Source organism: Chrysemys picta, chromosome 7 (genome assembly GCF_011386835.1).
Source record: "Chrysemys picta bellii isolate R12L10 chromosome 7, ASM1138683v2, whole genome shotgun sequence".
Lineage (NCBI taxonomy): Eukaryota > Metazoa > Chordata > Testudines > Emydidae > Chrysemys > Chrysemys picta.
In genome coordinates this window covers 57709333-57732812 of record NC_088797.1, presented here as the reverse complement: position 1 = coordinate 57732812, position 23480 = coordinate 57709333, and the positions used below count along the sequence as shown (strand labels likewise).

The 23480-nt window shown below is 56.1% G+C and overlaps 1 protein-coding gene across 7 annotated transcripts in view; it reads left to right on the top strand.

The window, feature by feature from the left end:
- Nucleotides 1-23480, top strand: part of NFKB2 (nuclear factor kappa B subunit 2) — a 68110-nt gene that overhangs the window by 17768 nt on the left and 26862 nt on the right. For 4 of the 7 annotated variants that reach the window (XM_065551560.1, XM_065551557.1, XM_065551561.1 and 1 more), the window contains exons 3-6: nt 5134-5205; nt 8058-8125; nt 9442-9569; nt 14554-14759. In XM_065551560.1, coding sequence (XP_065407632.1) covers nt 5134-5205; nt 8058-8125; nt 9442-9569; nt 14554-14759 — 474 coding nt within the window. Of the gene's footprint in view, nt 1-5133; nt 5206-8057; nt 8126-9441; nt 9570-14553; nt 14760-22710; nt 22905-23480 lie in introns of those variants that run through there. The other 3 variants (XM_065551558.1, XM_005285533.5, XM_065551562.1) reach the window with 3 other exon arrangements.

Here is a 23480-nt window from a genome sequence, read left to right as displayed (position 1 = left end):
AGCACTGGGATCATGGAGCCCACTCAGATCACCGCAGCAATTATAAGCACTATGAACACCACGCGCATTGTCCTAGAGTATATGCAGAGCCAGGACACGCCAAAGCAAAACCAGGCGAGGAGGCGATTGCAGCGATTGCAGCGCGGCGACGAGAGTGATGAGGAAATTGACATGGACATAGACCTCTCACAAAGTACAGGCCCCAGCAATGTGCAAATCATGGTGTTACTGGGGGAGGTTCATGGCATGGAACGCCGATTCTGGGCCCGGGAAACAAGCACAGACTGGTGGGACCGCACTGTGTTGCAGGTGTGGGACAATTCCCAGTGGCTGCGAAACTTTCGCATGCGTAAGGGCACTTTCATGGAACTTTGTGACTTGCTTTCCCCTGCCCTGAAACGCCAGGATACCAAGATGAGAGCAGCCCTCACAGTTGAGAAGCGAGTGGCGATAGCCTTGTGGAAGCTTGCAACGCCAGACAGCTACCGATCAGTCGTGAATCAATTTGGAGTGGGCAAATCTACTGTGGGGGCTGCTGTGATCCAAGTAGCCAACGCAATCAAAGACCTGCTGATATCAAGGGTAGTGACTCTGGGAAATGTGCAGGTCATAGTGGATGGCTTTGCTGCAATGGGATTCCCAAACTGTGGTGGGGCGATAGACAGAACCCATATCCCTATCTTGTCACTGGAGCACCAAGCCACCGAGTACATAAACCGCAAGGGGTACTTTTCAATGCTGCTGCAGGCCCTGGTGGATCACAAGGGACTTTTCACTAACATCAACGTGGGATGGCCGGGAAAGGTACATGATGCTCGCGTCTTCAGGAACTCTGGTCTGTTTCAAAAGCTGGAGGAAGGGACTTTCTTCCCGGACCAGAAAATAACCATTGGGGATGTTGAAATGCCTATAGTTATCCTTGGGGACCCAGCCTACCCCTTAATGCCATGGCTCATGAAGCTGTACACAGGCAGCCTGGACAGTAGTCAGGAGTTGTTCAGCTACAGGCTGAGCAAGTGCCGAATGGTGGTAGAATGTGCATTTGGACATTTAAAAGCGCGCTGGCACAGTTTACTGACTCGGATAGACCTCAGCGAAACCAATATTCCAATTGTTATTGCTGCTTGCTGTGCGCTCCACAATATCTGTGAGAGTAAGGGGGAGACATTTATGGCGGGGTGGGAGGTTGAGGCAAATCGCCTGGCCGCTGATTACGTGCAGCCAGACACCAGGGCGGTTAGAAGAGTACAGCAGGGCGCGGTGCGCATCAGAGAAGTTTTGAAAACCAATTTTGTGACTGGCCAGGCTACGGTGTGAAACTTCTGTTTGTTTCTCCTTGATGAACCCTCCGCCCGCCCCCCCCCCGACACGGTTCACTCTACTTCCCTGTAAACCAACCACCCCACCCTCCCCTCCCGCCTTCGAGCACCGCTTGCAGAGGCAATAAAGTCATTGTTACTTCACATTCATGCATTCTTTATTAATTCATCACTCAAGGGGTGGGGGAGGAGGGAAGGAAAAGGACACACTGCAGTTTAAAACTTTAACACTTATTGAAGGCTAGCCTTCTGATGCTTGGGCAATCATCTGGGGTGGAGTGGCTAGGTGGCCAGAGGCCCCCCCACCGCGTTCTTGGGCGTCTGGGTGAGGAGGCTATGGAACTTGGGGAGGAGGGCTGTTGGTTACACAGGGGCTGTAGCGGCAGTCTCTGCTCCTGCTGCCTTTCCTGCAGCTCAACCATACGCTGGAGCATATCAGTTTGATGCTCCAGCAGCTGGAGCATCGACTCTTGCCTTCTGTCAGCAAGCTGACGCCACCTATCCTCTTCAGCCTGCGATTCAGTCCGCCACCTCTCTTATAGTTCATATTGTGCTTTTTGCACTCTGACATTGACTGCCTCCACGCATTCTGCTGTGCTCTGTCAGCGTGGGAGGACATCTGGAGCTCCGAAAACATATCATCCCGAGTCCGCCGTTTTCTCCTTCTAATCTTCACTAGCCTCTGTGAAGGAGAAACATTTGCAGCTGGTGGAGGAGAAGGGAGAGTTGGTTAAAAAAGACACATTTTAGAGAACAATGGGTACACTCTTTCACGTTAAATTTTGCTGTTCACATTACACAGCACATGTGCTTTCGTTACAAGGTCGCATTTTCCCTCTTATATTGAGGGCCTGCCGGTTTGGTGTGACAGATCACTCACGGAGTGCCAGGCAACAGAATTCAGCTTGCAGGCAGCCATGGTAAGCCACAGTCTTTTGGCTTTTTTAACCTTCATAACATGTGGGAATGGTTTCAAACAGCAGCGCCCTCATTTCCCATACCAAGCACCTGTTGGGTTGGCCATTTAAAATGGGTTTGCAATGTAAAAGGAGGGGCTGCGGTTTGCGGGTTAACATGCAGCACAAACCCAACTACCCCCCCACACACACCCAATTCTCTGGGATGATCACTTCACACCTCCCCCCCACCACGTGGCTAACAATGGGGAACATTTCTGTTCATCCGAGCAGGAACGGGCACCTCTGAATGTCCCCTTAATAAAATCACCCCATTTCAACCAAGTGACCGTGAATGATATCACTCTCCTGAGGATAACAAAGAGAGATAAGGAATGGATGTTGTCTGCATGCCAGCAAACACCGGGACCATACGCTGCCATGCTTTGTTATGCAATGATTCCAGACTACGTGCTACTGGCCTGTCATGGTAAAGTGTCCTACCATGGCAGACGGGATAAGGCAGCCCTCCCCAGAAACCTTTTGCAAAGGCTTTGGGAGTACGTGAAGGAGAGCTTTCTGGAGATGTCCCTGGAGGATTTCCGCTCCATCCCCATATGTGTTAACAGACTTTTCCAGTTGCTGTTCTGGCCACAATTGCCAGGGCAAATTAATCATTAATCATTAAACACGCTTGCTTTTAAACCATGTCTAATATTTACAAAGGTACATTCACCAGAGGTCCCTTGTGTGCCCTCAGGGTCTGGGAGCACACCTTGGGTGAGTTCAGGGGTTACTGGTTCCAGGTCCAGGGTGATAAACATATCCTGGCTGTTGGGAAAACCGGTTTCTCCGCTTCCTTGCTGTGAACTATCTTCATTGTCTTCATCATCATCTTCCTCGTACCCCGAACCCGCTTCCCTGTTGCGTGATTCTCCATTGATGGAGTCAAAGCACATGGTTGGGGTAGTGGTGGCACCCCCTAGCATGGCATGCAGCTCCATGTAGAAGCGGCATGTTTGCGGCTCTGCCCCGGAACTTCCGTTTGCCTCTCTGGCTTTGTGGTAGGCTTGCCTTAGCTCCTTAATTTTCATGCGGCACTGCTGTGCATCCCTGTTATGGCCTCTGTCCTTCATGGCCTTTGAAACTTTTTCTAATACTTTGCCATTTCATTTACTGCTATGGAGTTCAGCTAGCACTGATTCATCTCCCCATATGGTGAGCAGATCTCGTACCTCCCGTTCGGTCCATGCTGGAGCTCTTTTGCGATCCTGGGACTCCATCATGGTTACCTGTGCTGATGAGCTCTGCATGGTCACCTATGCTCTCCACGCTGGGCAAACAGGAAATGAAATTCAAAAGTTCGCGGGGCTTTTCCTGTTTACCTGGTCAGTGCATCTGAGTTGAGAGCGCTGTCCAGAGTGGTCACAATGAAGCACTGTGGGATAGCTCCCGGAGGCCAATAACGTCGAATTCCGTCCACACTACCCCAAATCCGACCCGCAAAGGCCGATTTCAGCGCTAATCCCCTCGTCAGAGATGGAGTAAAGAAACCGGTTTAAAGGGCCCTTTAAGTTGAAAAAAAGGGTTTTGTTGTGTGGACGTGTCCAGGCTTAATTCGATTTAACGCTGCTAAATTCGACCTAAACTCGTAGTGTAGACCAGGCCTTAGTGAGAGTCGCCTCTCTCCACAAGCATGTGGGGATGGGCCACAAGTTGGACTCATTTGCCCAGGCGTGAACCATGGGCCATTTCCATGTAGCGAGCAGCCAGCTGTGGAAGGGGCTGTATGCATGCACACAGCTAGGAACCCTGGGGAGAGGTCACATCAGGCCTCTGGCTTTATCTTCAGCCCACCTTCCTGGCTCTTCAGGGCTCCTTGGGGAGCGTGCTGTGAAACGGGGATCCCTGCACGTTTGCCCATGCTGCTCCTCACTGACGTGTGGCTTTAGTGAGCAGACAGGAGCATTGCCATCTCTCTGGTTTTGTTTGATGGGGAGGAAGGAGTTACGCCCCCTTTCCCGAACTGCATGGGCACAGTTAATGGGCAGCCCGTCTCCACCTGCTCTTGGGAGATGGGGACTAAACTGCTGCAGGAAACCCATCCTGGTCCCTGGCCCTGGGGTTGTTTGGCTGGAGCCGTTCAAATGGGTATTGCCCCATGAGCCGCTTCTTGGCACAGGACTGTGGACTCAGCTGGGCAAATCTGATTGGATAAAAGGAGAGCTGATCTGAAAGTCAGCCCAAGACTCAAACTGCCCTGCAGCTTCTCCCGGGACACGGACTGAGCTGTCCAGAGGATGGACGCAGGTTCATTTGTAACTCTCTCGGGGGCTTCTAAGCTTCCAGGGTCCTGCTGGAAGCAGAGTGGTCAACCCCTGCCAGCGGGCAGCGTCCTGCCTGTGGCATCTCCCCAGGGAGCCTGACAGCTCAGCTTAGCGGGTCCAAGAGCTTCTGATTGTTTGGAGCAGCATCCAGATGCCACATGAGCTGAACCGCAGAGCTCCCTTGAGTTGTGCTTGATGCTGTCTGTAGTGATCCTGGGGAAACTGGAGAGGGGTCAGGCTGGGGGCAGGGGGACTCTGCCCCCAACCCCAGAGTAGCTAAAAGAGTTTTGCTGAAACGATTCACAGCGAAATCGTTAGCAGCACTGACGTGTCCCTGGTAAGCTTCTGTGTGGGCATCCCGTTGAGCCAGCTGAGGTCAGGCCCGAGTTCTGAGCTGTGTCAGCCTGGCTGCAGACGCAGGCAGATGGCACTGTATGGAGTCACGTTGGGCTGGTTTTCTCTGCAGCCAGCAGGGCTGGGAAACTTATTTCAACAAAGGCTTAAAATCTGCAGAAGCTGGTGGGCTCAGCAAGTCTGGTGCCCGACAAGTATTGACCCCTTATCTAATGTGCCTTGTTCCCTTCTCCCCAGGAGTTATAACCAGTCCTGTGGGCTGGATGGCCCCATTTCGTGCTGCACTCTGGATCACATTCCTCTGGTCAGGTAAGAGCAAAAATGCCCCCAAATGGCACAGCAATCCAGTGCCTGCTGAACCGGTCCAGTGCACGTGTGTGGGCGGTTCCTGGAACTGTGGGTGGGGGGCAGGTTGTTCCTGGAACTGCTGGGAGCTGTGCTCCTGTGGCTTGCAGCGTCTTGCTGACAACTTTTCCTCTTGCCTGAGGTGGCGGATCTCAGCTGCCTCGTGTGGCTCGTTAGCTATGAGCTCCCAGCCCTGTCTGCCCCTGGCAGCACGCTGCGAATGGAAAGAGAGCGAGACCTGGAGCCAGTGGGTGGGAGGGGTGGCATTGCCCGGGCGCTGCTGCCATCCCATGCTACTGCTGGGGGCCCGGAGAACAACCCATAGGGGTGTAGCTCTGCTGGCTCCCAGGCCCACCCCTGAGCAGGTGCTGGGGACGGAGCGTAGCCGGGCAGGGAGCCGGTCTTGCAGATGGAGGGAAGGGACTGGGCTGAACTGACCTGGCTGGCAGAGCCTGCACTGAAGGTGTCCTGCTGCTTATGTGGCTCGGGAGCTAGGACTGGCACTCAAGCTCGGAGCTGCTTCCCCGTGGGTGCTCGTGGGTGCTGCTGAGCTGGTGCCCCTGGGGCTCTGCGGCCAGAGAGGTCGCCCTGTGGCTGTGTCTCGGTTAGCAGCAGCTGGGCGATTCCAGTGCTGAGTGGGAGTGATGGTCAGGGCTCCGTAGCAGCTGGTGGGCAAACCCTGCAGCTGGCAGGGCCTGCGAGTCCAGGCTAGATTCCTGCCAGTCATTAACAGGATCCTTTTTGAGGAGCCAGAGGGGAAACGGCTCCAGGGCAGGTTGTGGGGTGGGGTTAGGCTGAGGTCTGGAGGCATCTCCGTGGCTGTAGCACTGTGGAGCTTGCAGCGTAGGGAAGCCTGGTGCTCCATCCCCGCACCCCAGTGATCTGGGGCTCTGCTCTCCCTCCACAAACTCCACTCTTAGGGGGTTTTCCGTGTGTGTGTGGGGGGGAGGGGTGACTGGTCTGCGTGGAGCTGGTCTCTGTGTGGAAGGGCGGCGTGTGTTTGTAGTGTGTGTGTGGTTGATGGGCTCTGTGCAGAGGTTTGTTGCTGGGGGGTGGCGTACACCCTGGGAATGGAGAGGGTGCTGGGTGCATGGAGCAGGGGTCTCTGGGAAAGTGTCTTGGGGCATTTCTGTAGTGGCTGCGAGTGCTTGCAGAAAGGACCCCCTGAGCATGTGTTTGTGGCATGGGGTGTGGGTGGGGGGGCATGCGGGGTGTGTGAACAGTGCATTTGTGATTGTGGCATCCTGGGTATGTGAGCAGTGCATCTGTGTGCTTGTGGCATGTGTGTGTGTAGTGTGTGTGTTTGTGGCACGCTGGGTGTGTGAGCAGTGCGTGTATGTTTGTGGTACATGGGTGTGTGAGCAGTGCATGTGTGTTTGTGGCGTGTGTGTGTTTGTGGTACACGGGGTGTGAGCAGCGCATGTGTCTGTGGCATGCAGGGGGTGAGCTGTGTGTGTGTGTTTGTGGCACGCAGGGTGTAAGCAGTGTCTGTGTGTGTTTGTGGCACACTGGGTGTGTGAGCTGTGTGTGTGTGTGTGCGCGCGCCCTGGAATGGGAGGCTGGGCTCCGCAGCGCCTGTGGCAGAGGAGGAAGGGGACGGCTTGCATGAAGTAGAAGTGGGCGCTGGGGTTGGAATTTCCCCTTGGCTTCCTGTTTGCGAAGTGGGGGAAAGGTCAGGTGCTCGCTGGAGGCTCTAGCTCGCTCCCAGCTGCGGAGAGACCGCCTGGAGCTCCAGCCTTCCCATACCGCCTGCCCCAGCGCCTCTGCTGGGCCAGCTTGTTGCCCAGGGAGTCCTCACACCAGCCCCCTCCAAGCCTCCCAGTTAGTCCTGATCTGGGGAGGGCAGGGAGCTGGGCATGGGGGGAGGCAGGGATGATTGGCACAGGAAGGGAGGGGTCCCTGGCGTGTGCGTGTGGTGGCTAGCCTCAGGGGCTGTATCTGAAGTGCTGGTTTGCCTACGCTCACCTGAAGTGAGGTGCTCCCGAGCCCTCCCCTTTGCCAGGCACAATGCATGTGGCTAATGCCCTGCCGTCCTGGGCAGCCCGTCTCCGCCCCTCAACACCTGGCCGTGGCTCTGCGGCGCATGAAGATGCAAGGGCAGCAGCTGGTGTTCTATGCAGCATCCCTCGCCCTGTTGGGGGCGCTCTGAGGGGGCAGGTTATGGCAGGACACTCTCTGAGGACATGCGTGGAGCAGGCAATGCCCCAGCAACCATGTCACTTAGCCATAGCGCCCACCCTCCCGCTTGGCAGCTCAGGGGTGCTGGCCAGGACAGCAGCTCCAAGAATCTCAGCTGAGGGGTAGTACCTCCCCCCATCCCACCGTCTCTCTGCAGCACCCACACTGGGAATGGGCCCCAGCCCTGGTCCTGTGGCCTGGAGGTGAGAGCTTCCCATGGATGCAGGGGGGCACCAAAGGAGTAAAGAACCTCCTGCCTCCACCAAGCACCCCTCTGCGAGTCCAGCCCGTCAGGGACCTGGCTGAAGCATGGTACCCATGCAGTGTGGGGGTGTGCCAGCTGTGAGCAGCCCATCCCACTCCAGCACTTCCTGATGAGACCCTGCCCTGTCCACCCTCAGCACCACATCTAGGCAGCCAGGAGCACCACACTGCCTGCAGGGGGAGGGGACGGCAAATGGCCATGAATCAGCCAGGGGGAATGGAGGGAGCAAGTGGGGCAGCAAGGCCAGGGCTGGGAGGACAGCTGCCCCAGCTATTGGTGGCACTGCCGGCAGGCCTGGTTCCCCTGGGCTAGTGGCCCACCCAAGGCCTGGTGCCGTGTGGCGTCTCTAACAGACCCTGTCTCCTTTCCCCAGCAAGTGTGGCACCTTCCCTCCAGAGAGCTGCTTCTTCAGCCTGATCTGCAGCCTGGGCTCGTTCATGGGTAAGTCTGTGCTGCTCAGGGATGGGGACACAGAGCTGCAGGAGCTCAACCGTCCGGGGCAGCGCTGCCCTTCCCATACGCAGGGCCACCAGCTCTCCCTGACCTGTCACGGCTGATGGGGGAGGGTGCAGAGCTGGGTGGGGCCACAGGCCCCTGCCAGCTGCTTGCTTTGCTGGTGCCTAAGGCTGAGCTGACCCAGATGCACCTGCTGCAGAGCCCGGGCTGAGGAGGGCGTGGCCCAGTGGGGTCAGAACTCCAGCGTGGGGAACCTCACTGGGCTCAGACATGGGACTCAGCCCGATGGGAGGGCAGGGGTGAGCGCCAGGGCAGGGACTGATCCAATCTGCATGGAGAGGGGGCGGCCAGGGGCAGCGTGCAGGGCATGTCCATGTAGGGAGGGGGCACAGAGTGGGGGTTGGGAGGTGTCTGTTTGCATATAAAGCGAACCAGACTCAGGTTCCCTGGTCGCGAGAGCTTCCCGCTGCAGGGGGCTTGCGCGGGAAGGTGGACAGCGTGGCTACTCCCCAGCCTGTCCAGGCCCTAGAAACGTACCCTCCAGGGATGTGCAGGGACCCTGTTGCTCCTGGGACGTCCGGGGGGATGGATCGCTGGCCCTCGATCCCTTGCTGCTGAGTGCCGTGGATTAGTGCTCTGTGTCGAAGTCCAGGTCAAGTAACTACTGCAACCTGGCGTCAGTGTCACAGACCCTCGCCCTTTGCAGCCTGTTAGAGCCCCAGCAGTTTGCTGTGCAACTGGTGCCTCCCGCAGCCTGGCCCTAGGAGAGCCGTGCATGGCGGGGTTCAGTTCCCTGCTGCTGTGGGGGAAGTTTTGTGTGTCTGGCCCGAAGCATTGTAAGCTCTTCAGCACAGAGTCTTTGGGTCTGCACTTCACCCACAGAGAACATTTAATCCAAAATCTTTGCAAGTTGAGAAGGGGCCTTGGCTTCTGCTCTCCTCACCCTCCCCACTGCACTCCCAGCTTCCAGCACTAGGAGCAGGAGCAGATTGCCCTGTAATATGTGCTGGGAGGGCTGGCAAGGCTCCTGGCATCGCCGCAAGGCCGGGAGCTGTGGCTGAAATGAACCGAATTTGGCCCTTGAGACCTGTGACAGAAGGGGCTTCTGTGTCATCATCTCCAGGTGGTACTGTTGCTGGCCAGGGGTCTGCTTGGCCTCTCCAAGACAGAGGGGTGGGCGAAGAGCTCCTTGTTCTCCTGCCCCTTGGGCAGGCTCAGGCAGGGCAAAGATGGCTCTGGGAGGTGAGACATTGCAGCTGGTGGGCGTGTGTCTGACGGGATGCCTTGTCTCCATCTCCCAGTGATGCTCGTGGGCCTGCTGAGATATGCCCACGTCATCGAGTGCTGCGGGCCATCCCTCCTCAACACCCTGGGGCTGGCAGCAGGCTGGATCTGCGCCGCCGGCCTCACCATGGTTGGCAACTTTCAGGTAAGACTCCTCCTCTAGGGGAGAGGGAACAGATGGGGGCTCTGGGAAGCCAGCGCAGGGTTCTAGCTCAGCTGCATGCAGAGGGATCCCAGTGGCCCAGTCGTGTGCAAAAAACCTCCTTATTGAAGCTCTTGGGGCATTTTGATCCACTCACAAATCGGTTGCGTTTGGCCTGTCAAGTTAAATATCCTGTATTCCCTTCCCTGTGCTCCTAATAACCCCGCAGCGTGTTAAAGCTGAAGGAGCCATAAGCACCACACTCATTCCCACCACTGCTCCAGGTGGTTACTCATTGCCTGTCACTCGCCCTACATGGTTGAACCCGGGCCGAAGCGCACTGTCTCCCAGCGCTTGTGTTTGGTGTTTCCAGCATCACAGGAGAGTATTTAGGATCAACCCCCCATTTTCATTAATTTTTTCACTTCATGCAAGTAAATTTCCTTTCCTCTTAGGCTCTGGAATTCCCCTTCATTTGCTCACCCCTAATGGGCCCAGACTAAGCTGCCAGTCTCCATTTAACTCTTATCTTGTAAAGTAAATATTTGTGAAATAACATTGCCCTGCAATCTCTGATCTTGTCACCAAAACCTGTCTAGCGAAGCCCCCACCCAGCCAGGGGCTGCAGCAGGAGCTGGCTCAGGCAGTTGTTCTGCATTTCAAATTTCAGTCTGCATGTTGCATTGACATGCTGGCTTAGCATTTACTGAAGGCATGGAAATAGCGAGGATTCATCTGCGCTGAGCAGGATTGGGTGAGCAGGTGCTGAGAGACCCCATCTCGCTGTATGCGCCAGCGTCCCCAGATTGGACACTGATACCCAGATCCATGTAGGCCTCCTGTCCCCGGTGGGAATCTAGAGCCTAGAAACCAGGGGTTGATCTTGTGTGAAAGAGACTCGCCCTGATGTTAGCAAACCTGCTGCCCTCCTGTGAGAACCACTGAAGGCTGCCCCTGGACCATAGGTGCAGGTTTGTAAAATTTTTGGTCAGTCCCAGGAGTCTTGGGGCAAAGGGAAAGAGCCCCTGGTACTCAAGGGTCAGGGGGATGAGTCTCCCCAGGTAGGCAGGCAAGACAGAAGGGCAGTTGGGCCAAATTTGAGTGGTGCTGGGGCCCGGTGCGCAGGGGTGCTGGAACAATTTGTATAGTGGGGGTGCTGAGAGCCATTGAATCAAACTTTAAACCGGGGTGGGCAATAATTTTTGCAGAGAAGCCACTCCATGAATATTGGTAAGTCATCACGGGCCGCACATTTCTACTATATTAATGGAGGGGGTGCGGGGTCTGGGAGAGAGTTTGGTGCAGGAGGGGGCTCCGGGTTGGGGCAGAGTGTTGGGGTGCAGGAGAGGGTGAGGGGTGTGGGCTCTGGGAAGGAGTTTGGTGCAGGAGGGGGCTCTGGGCTGGGGCAGAGTGTTGGGGTGCAGGAGAGGGTGAGGGGTGTGGGCTCTGGGAGGGAGTTTGGTGCAGGAGGGGGTTCTGACTTGGGGCAGGGGGGTTGGGGTACAGGAGACGGGGTGCGAGGTGCAGGCTCTGGCCAGGAGGCACTTACCACAGGTGACTTCCGGCCAGCGGCACCGCAGGGCTCAGGCAGGCTGCCTGCCTGTTGTGGCCCCACACCGCTCCCAGAAGCGGCTGCAGCTGACTGCTGTTGACACATTTCTGCGCCCCCCCTTGGGGAGGAGGGGGGCAGGGGGTCTCTGTGCGCTGCCTGCTCCCATAAGCACCGCTCCACAGCTCCCAATTGGCCGGTTTCCGACCAATGGGAGCTGTGAGGATGGTGCTGGGGACGGGGGCAGCACGCAGAGCTGCCTCCTACCCCTGCCAAAGGCCGCAGAGTGGGGCCACAACAGGCAGGCAGTCTGTCTGAGCCCTGCTGCGCCGTGGCCCGTATTTTGCCCACTCCTGCTGTAAACCCTGTATATGATGGAAACCTCTTCAAGCCAGGGGGTGCTGCCCCCACCCAGCACTCCTAGTTCCAGCCCCTATGCCTGTGCTCCAGGTCACAATGCCAGTCAAATCTGGGGCAGTCGGGCAGGTCATCTGGGCCCACTCCTTAGCAAAATCCTGGTTGTACCCCTGGCTCCAACATGTAACCTGGCACTTATGGGCATGTCTCCTTCCAGCTTTGTCACAGGTCAGCAGAGACATTCTGCGGGCGTGAGGCCAGAGCAGCCCCTTCCTCACCCCTGGGCTGGATTGCTTTGCGCTAGGGATGTTCGCATAGCCACAGTCCAAGGTTCCTTCCCTTTGGATTGTGTCACTAACACAATATTTGGTGCCCCTGTGTCCTGGACTCTGGGGTTTTTCCATCAGACATGGGGCAGATAAGATGACCTGGATGAGTGGATGCCGTCACCAGGTCCGTTCCAGCTGTCAGATCAGCAGGGACTACCCCAGTGTGCTCATCAACTTCCCCCCACTTGATGGGCTTGTGCAATCCGGCATCAGAGGGCAGAGACCGCGCAGAAACTGCTTCCCTGCAGTGCACTCTGGAGTTGAAAGCTAGGGGAGGGAGAGAGGCGCAAGCAGGAAAGAGAGGGCCTCTCTTCAGCTGATGGCTTTTCCAGATGTCAAGAGCTGCAGAGGGGAAGGCTCTTGCACCAGGCAGAGGAGGCCAGTGCCAGATGAGTAGGGCAGGAGTTCTGTGAGGTTGGCTAGGAAGGGCTGTACCCTGAAATGTCTGGGGAGCCAGGGGCGGTGTCTTGGGATTTGCTTCGCTCTGCATGCGCAAGAAGGCGCGTGGCAGGAGGGTGCTGCAAGGAAACCCAGACTGCAGAGCAGTTGGCAGCGCAGGGGAAAATGCTTGGCAAAGCAGTCTGCTCCCTGAGGGCCTGATCCTGTGAGGAGCTGAGCCAACGGGAGTCGAGAGCGCTCAGCACCTGTCTAGGAAATGGCTCTGAATTGTGACTTGGATCGTAGGTTCCTGGCTTGGGTGTGATGGGATCTGCCCCCTCCAGCTCTGGGTGGGGGCGTAAAGTGCTTTACATGGAATCAGCATTGCCTTGTGTGCAGCCGGGGGCCAGGCTGCCCTGAGTCCTCTGTGCTCAGCTTTGTGGGCACGCTCGCACCGTGGTTCAAGCGAGCTTATCCTTGTGAACTGGCAGGAGTTTGAGAGTTCCAGGCAACGGGGGTAGACTGCATCAAAATCAGCCTGGAGATGCGGTGCCAGCTAATGCCCTGGATCAGAGACCAGGGCCTGGTGCAGGGAAGGAAGGCTGTGGAGGCAACGTGCCCAACACTTGGAGTGGGCAACCCCTTCCTTGTCTCGCCTGAACCCAGCCATGGACTGGCCAGCTTTGACCCATTCTGTGGGGAGCCCTATCCCCTGGGCTGAGCTATGGAGAGCTTTAGCTGCAGGCAAGGAATTTCCCCCCACCCCAAAAACAAATGACCCAATGCCAGGGTTCCCAGTCTGAGGGGGAGGGGGGAGGAGGTTAATGGGTTAATTACTGTCAGAGGAGTAAAGGTGGCCTAGGCCCTGGGGGATGAGCCACTGGATTTGGAGTCAGGGGTTCAGTTTCCTGCTCTACCAGACTCTGTGCACGACTTTGGGCAAGTCACTTAGCCTCTGTGTGCCTGAGTTTCTCCATCTATAATGTGGTGGTAATGGCACTGCCCTGTCTCTCGGGGAGCTGTGAAGTTGGATGAATGACTGCGAGGTGCCCAGATCCCGAGGGCTGTATGGCACCTAGCTTGGCTCCCATGGGGTTAACTGAGATTCTCCCCCCAGCTTCAGTTCCCAGCCGGATGTCACTGGTGCTCCTGGGTTTGTGCATGGAGGGGGCGCCAAGTCTCTGGGCTCTGGCAGCGGCTCTCCCCCCATCAGAAGAGCAAAGCGGATGAATCACAGATGTGTCTGTTCTTCCTCCAGCGCCCGCCAAGGGTGGATGTTTGCTCCTCCCGAAGCGATGCCAGGAAACGTGTCTGGGCAGACACTGCTTTCTAGTGGTGTCTGCTTTTCTCTACCCACAATCAGGCCATCCTCGGGGAGGGGGATGTTTACCTACAGGCAGGAATAGGCTCGCCTTGGCCACCCCCAAAACCTCATGGGGGATGCTGGGCTTGCACTAGGTCTGTGGGTACTCCCAGCTCTGCGATGGGCTGCTGGGCCGTTCGTAACCAGTCGCCTGCCCAGAGCACCTGGCTTCTCTCCTTTCCCTTGTGTGATAGGTTCTGGCTTCACTGCCCGGGAGGCTGCTGTGGATGCTGTATTCCGAGGGCACAGCTCAGCTGGCTGCATTGCCCCGACCCTGGCCCCAGCCTTGCTCTAACTCGCTCCTTGCATCAAGCCAGCCAGCCAAATTCACCGTGTGCCTTCTGGGCAGCCATAGAGCCAGCCTGGTAACAGCTGGGAACATGCAGAGGCATGGGGCCCCCTGCCTGCGGGAATGCTGCCCTGCCACGCCAAAGACTAACCTGCTGAAACCGTGTAAACATGGATTCCCTTCCTGGACAGAGGACAGTACTTGGCCAGACCTGTTCCATGTCCCCCTGCTGAATCCATTGTCAGTCTGGACTCATCTGCGAGTGCTCTCTGGGGAATCCTCAGACCTCAATGTGGGGGCCCAGACAGCTCTGCCTATGTGTGAGATTTGCTGCCAGGTAGAGGGAGACCTCTCCCTCCGCCTCCCCCTCTCCCTCCTCCTTCTTGTGGTGGTTTAGACCTTAAGCCTCACGTTAGAGTCGGGGGGAGAATGTGTCTGAAACCAGGTGCCAGATGCCCCTTAGGTTCTAATTATGCAGCTGCTCATATGGTGGCCCTGGGATCCTGACTCTCCAGTTAGAAAGCGTGCGTGCAAGTGACATCTGATGCAGGGCACCCCAAGCCAGAGAGGGGTGTGTGTGTGAGACAGAAATCTGATTAGGGGCTAGAACCCAAACTCTAGAGTTAGAAAGAGGAAGGCCAGAGTGCTGTGAACTGTAGTGTCTGGGCGACGGAGTGGAGTGGGACTCTGTGTGCCCTGACCTGGTTGTTTCTGTCTCCCAGGTGGACTATGCCAAGGTGCTGCATTACATTGGCGCAGGTGTGGCATTTCCTACCAGCATGCTCTTTGTGTTCCTGCAGTCGGTTCTGACTTACCGCATGGCGAAAACCAGGGGCCGCTACTGGACCGGTCACTTGCGCAGCATCCTCTCCGCTCTGGCCTTCATCACCCTTGTCTTCAGTATCCTTTCCTTGGCAATAGGATGTGGGTAAGAAATGGGCAGCTGAGGTGTGTGAAAATGAATTGCCAGCGTTGGCAGCTCTGCGGGCTGGGCAACAAATCTGATGGCTCAGACCGTACCTAGGGAAAATCGTCACTGGCATCTGCACTGCTCGGAGCAGCCCCCTGGACTTAGCACCGAGTCTGTTATACAGACACCATCCTCCTGTACAGCCTTTAGTCCAATTGCAGGGAGAAATAATAGCAGCAGGGGGCCTGGGCAAGGGAGAGGGACCTTGGCTGCTGAGTGGAGGGGCTGTGGAGGGAAGGCAGAAGTCAGTGGCCCACACACTAGGTTTTACTGGCTGATGGCAGATGTGAGCCTGGGTGTGGAATAGCGTTTGCCCCTTTGGCAGCAGGATTCGATGGTTTGTTTCAGCACTCCTGGAACGTGCATCCCTTGCCATGGGGTCCCCCTGGCCCTGCTGCTGGCGGTTTGTAGCTTTCAAGCAAACAGCTTTCTTAGCCCTCTGGAGTTCCAATGTAGCTGGTAGCAGGGGCAAGCATCTAAGGGACTGGATTTAGGCTCCAGGCTCCTTGTAAGTGTAGGTTCAGATCTTGCTGCTGACAAGTCACAACCTTTTTTCCGTCAGACAGTAAGCTCTCGGGGGCAGGGAGTGTCTTTGGGTTCTGTGTTTGTACAGCGCCTAGCGCCGGGGGGGTCCTGGATCCTATGGATCCTAGGTGCTACTGTAACACAAATAACAGGCGGCTGCAGTGTTCTGAGCCCTCAGCCCTCGATAAGCCAGCTGGCTGTAATGTTATTTACTGACCATCCAGGTTTAAAAGAGGGAGCTGGGCAGAGCTATAAATGTGTTCTGTGCAAACACAGGAGCAAACCCAGCTAGGTCGCTGAATCGGAGCCGTGCGGTGAGGGAAAAGGCTAGGTGGAGTTGGTTAAACTAAGGCCCTTCATGCGCAGCTAAATTAGCAGGCATTGGAGTTTATAAAGAGAGCACTAGGAGAGGTGTCTGGGGGAGAAGAAGGGAATATTGTGTTAGCCGGAAGAAAGCCCCCTAGTGTCTGGGCTGACACAGCAGAGGGTTATTTGGACTGAGGTCACGGACAAAATAGGAACCAAGGTGATGGTTGTTTGCAGCTCGAGAGCCCTTGGGCAGGATGGCAGGGGAGCCCAGGAGATGCCAGTGCAGATACCAGAGGTCAGAGGGGACTCTGATGATGCGGCTGTGCCGAGTAGGAGAAGAGTTGTATAGAAGCGTGGGCTGGGTACATGGTGGCGGTGGTCGTAATGCGTTTCCTGATGCAGCATGCTGGAGGCAGCCCGTGGCTGCTCTATTTTAGATGGGATGGGTGGGAAGGAGGCAGGCGTGAGCTGTGGGCATCTAGGATTCAGTGATCGTCATGTGGGGCAGGAAGTGCAGAGGAGGAACTGTATGAAGGGCAGGGATGCAGAATACTGAACGCTGGGGACCGTGAAGTGGAGTGTTGGCTGGGTAAGTGGGACACATTCCCAATGCCTAGGGGGAGGTTGGGATCCAAGCCCCACATCAGTAAACTCCAGAATGGCGAAAGGGCAACAGAAACCAGTTGAGCAGGGAGGTGCCAGGGATTGAAGAGAGAGGCAGGGGCGTATAAGGACACGAGAGGAGGGTTGGAGCCAGCACCAGGCACTGTGGCGGCTGGCGCACTCTGTGAATACCTGGCAGAGAGGAGAGCAGCAAGTGGAGAAGCAGAGACATGGCAAGAGCAGCTGCAGAGGGCTCCGGGGGCACAGGCCTTGGTGTGAGTGGCCTGGAGTCGTGACCTTCTGCTGGCTGATTGGCGAGTTCTGTGCCAATAGCTGTGTGGTCTCAGCAGCCAAAAGGCATAAAACCGACATGACTGAGGCCCGCAACCCACAGCTGGACAGGGCTCTCCAGGTCCGACTCCCCTCCCAGCCTAGGGGTTGGTCCCTTAGGAGAAAAGTTGCAGTCCATGGGAGCTATTCTGAGGGATGCTTGCGCTGGGGCTGGAAGGAATGCAAAGGAAATAACCAGCTAGATAAGAGTAAGGGATTTCCCTAGGGTTGCATGTCCTAGACGGAACTGAGGAAGAACTTCCATCAGTGATAAGGAGGGACCAGTTTCTGGGAAGGCCCTTCCGTTTTATTTTCCAGAATGGTGTAGATCTGCCCAAACCAGGCATCAGGTTTCCATGTACAGATGAATGGATAAAGGAAAGCCATGGATTAAGCACAGTAACTCCTCACTTAATGTTGTAGTTATGTTCTTGAAAAATGCGACTTTATGCGAAACAATGTTAAGCGAATCCAATTTCCCCATAAAAATTCATGTAAATGGGGGGGGGGGGGGTAGGTTCCAGGAATTTTTTTTTCGACAGACAAAAGACATTATATACATATACAGTATAAGTTTTAAACAATTTCAAACAAAGAGTTTAATACTGTACACAGCAATGATGATTGTGAAGCTTGGTTGAGTGGTGAAGTCAGAGGGTGGGATATTTCCCAGGGAATGCCTTGCTGCTAAATGAGGAATCCGCATCGGCTGAGCCCTCAAGGGTTAATACGCTGGTGTTAATGTAGCCTCACACTCTACAAGACAGCATGGACTGAAGCAGGAGGGGGAAAACATGATAGATGCAGGGCAAGAGCTGCAAACACTTCCCTGCAAAAACTGAACAGGATGATGAGCCCAAGCTATCCAGCTAGAGCACACCCCTCCCTTCTCCTGACAGCACATGCACAGCTGCATAGGTGCTGACTTTCCAAAGTGCTGGGCGGGGGGAGGGGGTGCGTGCATGAGTGAGTGAGAGAGAGAGAGAGATGTGCATTGCCCCTTTAAGTATGCAGACCCCACTTCAAGTACATTGCCCTTTTAAGCAGATCAGACAGGAAGCAACAGCTTCCAGGTCCCTCCTTTCTGTCCCTCTCCTCCCCTTTGTGGAGAGGGGGTACAAAATGGGAGGGGGGGAGGCAGGAGCAGCTCCAAGGCAGAGGGAAGGGTAGGAGCCGCACGGCAGTGGTGGGAGGGCCACCTGAACTGCTGCTGGGCAGCTCCCGAGCCGCATACCTTACAGGGAATTTAGGGGAGCTGAAGGGGGTGGGGGGCTGCCAACCCCCCCCCGCTTCTAATCCCCACAAGGAGGGGCTGCTCTTCCAGAGAATCCTGCAAGCGGTGGACAAAGCAGGTAGCTGCCAAAGGAGTTATAAGGGAGCACTGCGCAACTTGAAACGAGCTTGTTCCCTAATAGATCAGCAACAAAACAATGTTAACAGGGCCAAGGTTAAGTGAGGAGTTACTGTAGTCAAAGAGGAGGCTGGGGCAGTCAGAGCTGGAAAGCAGTTGGAGTGGAGTACGCAGAGCAGAGGTGCACAGTCCCAAAATGAAGGAGCTGGGTTTCCCAGAGAGTTGCAGGCCAAGGCAGGGGAAAGGGGTCTCAGGGGAGGAGACGGTGGCTGTAATGAGGGGCTCTCATACAGGAGTGTGGGCAAGAAACAGAAGCTGGAGATTTCAATAAGTCCTAAGGGTGTTGGGCACCCAGCTGCCCCTGAAACTCAGTGGGATGTGAGTGCTGGATTCCCATGGGCTCCTTTGAAAATGGCCAGGCAGGAGATGGAGTCCTTGCTGGGGAGGGAGGGGATTGACAGCTGGGGGTGGGGTAAATGGTGGTAGAGGCAGCATGGGGACTTGGTGGGCTGGCCCTGCCCTCATGGGTATTCCCTGAAGTGGATGAGATTCTGGACTCTTGACACAGGGCCCATCCTTCCGCCTTGCATACCAAGCTCCCTTCTGACAACAGACTTTGTGCTGGAAGGATCACGCTGGGATGATTATTAACCCCTCAGTGTCCATGAGAGTCCTGTTCCGCCCTGGAGACTGTTTGCATTTGGCCTGGCCAGCCCTGCAGCTCGTGGGTTTATATTCAACCCGCTGGGATGGCTCCCTGCAAACTCGCTCCAAAAGGCTGCGTCTCGTTCCAGCTCAGCACCTTGTAAGCTGCCCCAGCAATAGCTAACAGACCAAGGGGCAGAGAGAGAGACGGACTGCCTGAGCCACAGTGACCCCCCTGCCCTGCATGTGAGGAGCTGAGGGTCCCCGTGGCTGTGTTACTCATCATGCTCATGAGCAGCGGCATCCAGTCTAGGGCCTGCTTCTGCTCCCACTGACGTAAAATGGGAGTTCTGCCGCTGATTTCAGTGGGGCAGTGAGACTGGCACTTGGGCATTCAGGGTTGTACCCCCTGCCCTGGGCCGCCGCACCCCTCCTGGAGGCAGGCCTAGCACTTGAGGGGTCAGGTAATTCCCTGTATCCAGGAGCAATGCTCCGTTCCCTGTAGAGGCTCTCAGTACATCCCACACTGACTCAGCCCGGCCTCACATGTCTGGGGGAGTTGCCGGCTCCGCCTTTCCCGGGCTGCCCGCTGCAGCTGCCTGCCCCGCCCGCTGGAGAGAGATGCTGGTGCCTCTTGCTGTGGGTTTCCTTGACTCTGGCGCCCTCAGGTGGCGTGTTCTTCGTCCAAGAGAGTTTTGTGCTGCAGCACGTGGCCGCCCTGTGCGAGTGGATTTTCATCATCAATATCCTTGTCTTCTATGGCACCTTCACTTTTGAGTTCGGGGCCATCTCCACAGACACGTTCCTGGTGCTTCTGAAAGCCAGCCGGGCTCCCAAGAGCTACAAATCTGACAGCAGCACGGCCAGCACACCGCACGGCCACAGCCACTCCGAGGGCCTGGCCATGGTCTGAGGGGACCTGGCCTCATCCCTGGAGAGCTGGGACGGGCAGATTGGCAAGACCAAAAATCCAGACATTGCCAGTGATTCTCTTGCCTTGAACATATCCAGGAACCAAAGTGCCTCCAATTGGGGGGAGGGGGAAGGATTGGGGGCCTGATCCTGACTTCACCTCCCCTTCTGACTCATGCAGACAATACACTATGAACATCTGGACCCACAGCCCCAGCATCACCAGTGCCCTTCAGGGGCTTTTTACCTCCCATCAAAAAGCTCTCCCTGCAGGAGCAGAGAGGTACTAAAAGGGGATGGGGGGAGGGGCAGGGAGTAAATGGGACTCTGAGGTGGAAGCAGGCTTAAGGTACTTGGTGCTCTAGAAGTCCTTGGGTTAACCCTTCCTTGATAGTGAGACATAGAGACAATCCGAGCATGAGCTGCCCTTGCAGGGAGACATTTAGCATTGGCTCCGGGCTGGGTTTGGGGAGGGGGGTCTGCCCTGGTAGAAGGCACCTGGTACATCAGGGAGGGGAGGTAGAGGCACAGATGGTTATGCCCTTGAGGGGCTGGGGGTGGAGGCAAAGAGCACTTGTTCTGTAGGGAGGAAGGTGGGAGAGGTGGCAGCAGGGAGGGGGCCATGGGGAAGGCAGAGGGGCTGCCTTTTGGGGACCATGGATGGCACGAGATGACAAGGTCAGACAATTTTTTGCTGAGATACCAGAGTCCTCTGGGGTAGCTAGGCCTGTCAAAGAGACTGCAAACCCCACTCCTCTGGTCGGCTAGTTCAGGAGGTGTGGGGGTGCTTATTGTAGACCAGTACCTGATCTCGCCGGGCTGATCAAGGGGACCAGATGGTTGGAGCCAAAAGGCAAGATGCCTCTCTTCTCCCAGCAGGGTTAAGTCATGCTGGCACATCTGGCTGTGAACAAAGTCTAAGTGACTATGGCAAAGATGAAATCTGTAGCAGTTTAGGTCTTTTATAGTAGACCCCTGTCCTGTGGGCCCACGTGGCTGGTGCTTACCTGGCTGAGCTGGTGCCTGATGGCTACACAGGAGCACCATGGAGAAAGCAATCCGTGTGCCAGCCACTCCATAGTTCAGGCCGAGGCAGCACTTTAATTTCAGGGAAGTCCCTATTTCTGTGGGCTCTTCTCAGGAATGCCCCCCCCCGGTACTGACCCGCTTCCTGCTTGTTCTCAGCCCAGATCTGGCTTACACTGAAAGCTCTTTAAGACAAGGAGCAGCTTTTCATCCTGTGTTTGTACAGCACCTAGCCACAGTGGGGTCCTGGGCTGAGTCAAGCTCCTAGGTGCTGTCGGCTGATGAACGGTAAGTTAGAGGTTTTAAGCTGCAGTGTGGCCATGCCTGAATTCTTTCCACAATCTTCACCTTCTTCCCTCAGGTCTGCATATGTTTAAAGAGTTCTTTGCATTAAGTAGTGCCCCAAGGCCGCAGCGTGCTAGGTGCGGTGCAGATACAAAGGCCCTGGGCTGAAGAGCTTGCAGTGCTTCGGGCCAGATCTGACCTAAAACTTCACGCACCTGTGGGTTAGTGCTCAGAGGAGAGGATGACTTTACCCTTCTGTAGTCCTGTGTAATTAGATCCAACACGGTTCTCCTGCACCTCCTCTCACTATTGAGGCATTCAGGATACTTTGCTGTCATTAGTGAATTCAGCCTCCCAGCCCCTTGGAAGGTGGGTTATCATCATTCCCCTGTTACAGAGGAGGGAAATGGAGCAGAGAAAGATGAAGTGACTTCCCCAACGTAAGTGTACAGCAGACCCAGCTGTGATTCTTAGCACAAGACTAGCCTTCCTCTACTGCCTATGCCTTATAAAGTGCCTTGGGCACATTGTAAAATGTTTAAGAACACTGGGGATGTGATTTGAAACTGCATGCTCCCTACAGGGATGCTTTTTTGCCTTCATTACATGTAGACCAACGCCATTTCTTCCAAGGGAGGATGAGTGGATCCTAACCTAACTCAGGACATGAACAAAGTCAGCCAGTCCTACCAAGTGTATGTCATCTGGTCTCCGGAGGCTTATCCTTATGAGACCACAGGAGGAGGGGTTGGTGGGGGTGAACCTTAGAGGTGTATGAGAGCGAATGTAACAGATGTGTATTTTTTCCCCCTTGACAGGGGAGTTTGCTGCTGCTGTGTGTGTTAATGGGGCTCTGCTTCTTGATTTGCCCACCTTTCAAAGGGAATTGCCCTGTAAATTCACCAGGCATGTGGTTCAGAGAGGAGTGCGAGGAATATTTTATATGTAATATATGGAAAATATATGTGGAAAAATAAATTTGCAATAATAAAATGGAAAACCAGCCAGGTGTGAAGAGTTCACTTTCTTCCCAGGAGGAACAGCCTTGGTAGCCTGAACATAGCAAGTACCCAAATCTCTATGGCAGTAGTTCCTGAACTGTGGCCAATGGCCCACCAGTTGCTCACTGAGCCCTTGCTGGTAATATGGGGCTGGCTCAGTTCCTTGTTTCCAGCTGTTCAGTAGCATTTAACAGTGAGACGAGTCCCAGGGAAAGGCTGTAAGTCACTCTGCCGTGGCTGAAAATCCCACCCCAAATATATCATTTTCCTGGTACTCCCTTTCCATGTTGTTGTCCCAGGGACGTTGTTTGATCATTCTGGGCCCTGCGATGGTGAAGAGACGGGACGATGTTTGGGTGACAGTCTGTTCAGATGCGGGCGGCCTGTGAACTGCAGGATCCTTCTCCTGAGGCCTCGGCTTCCTTCCCAGGCGGTGGGCTCTGGGGCACTCTGCGACCTGGGGAGGACGCTGCAGTTCTGCTCCCTTTGTGCCCGGTGCCATGGAAGGGTGGAGGCGGAACTCAGGTCCTGCCTGAGTGGTGCGGGGTATCGCCGGGTTTGCTCCCCATCCCCCGAGGACACCTGGTTGGTGGCCCACCTGAGCCGTGCAGGGAGAGGGGAATTTCACTTCCCTCCCGGAAAGGGGGCAGAGTTCAGGCAGAGGCAGTTTGCTCAGGCTGCAGGAGTCCAAGCCCCGAGTGGCACCTCCCCGTGAAACCAGCCGTGCTCCTAGCAGCCCTGCAGCCACGGGAACGCCTGTCCTTGGGCTCCGTGTTTCACTGCTCAGCCCCCCCCCAGCTCAGCTGCAGCCCCGCTCGGATCGGCCTCCCAAGGGGGCAAGGCCTGAGCGAGGCTCTGCCGGGGTCGCCCCGGGTCTCTGGGCCGGTGGGGCCCGCGGACCTCGGAACGCGAGTGGGGGCGGGGAAGGGGAGGCCCCGCCCCGGGTGGTCCCGTGGCGCAGGAGGCGGGCTCCGGAATCCCCGGGAGGCGGGGTCAGAGACGGGACTTTCCTGGGTCAGCTGGAGCGAGGAGCGGCTGGAGCCAGAGGGTGAGTCTGCGGGGCATGGATCCGGCTCCGGGCAGGGGGGTCAGGGTGCTGACTGGTGCCTGGGGCAGGTGTGTGTGGAGAGGTTGTTGGGGGTCAGGGTGGAGTGTGGATCAGGGTGCTGGTTTGCTACCTGCATGGGGGGGAGAGGGTGGATCAGGGTGTTGGTTTGGCACCTGGAGCAGGTGTGTGAGCTAGGGGGTCAGGATGGAGTGGATCAGGGTGCTGGTTTGGTATCTGCATGGTGGGGTGCGAGGGTACTAGGGGTCAGGGTGGGGTGGATCAGGGTGCTGGCCTGGCACCTAGGGCAGGAGTTGTGTGTTTGGGGGTGTGTGCTAGGGGTCAGGATGGGGTGGCTCAGGATGCTGGCCTGGCACCTAGGGCAGTGGTTGTATGTGGAGGTGTTGTTGGGGTTCAGAGTGGGGTGTGGGAGTGGATCGGGGTGCTGGCTTGGCATCAGGGGTAAGGGTGGGGGCATTTGGGGGGGTCAGGTGACTAGTTTGGCATGTTGGGGAGGGGAGGGGTACAGATTACTTTTGGATTCTTTCCTTAATTTCCAGCTATTGCCCAAGCATGTAACAAATCCGTTTTGTTGTTATCTCATTCCTGGCCAGTTAGTTGGCAGCCCTGCCTTTCACTTCCACTGC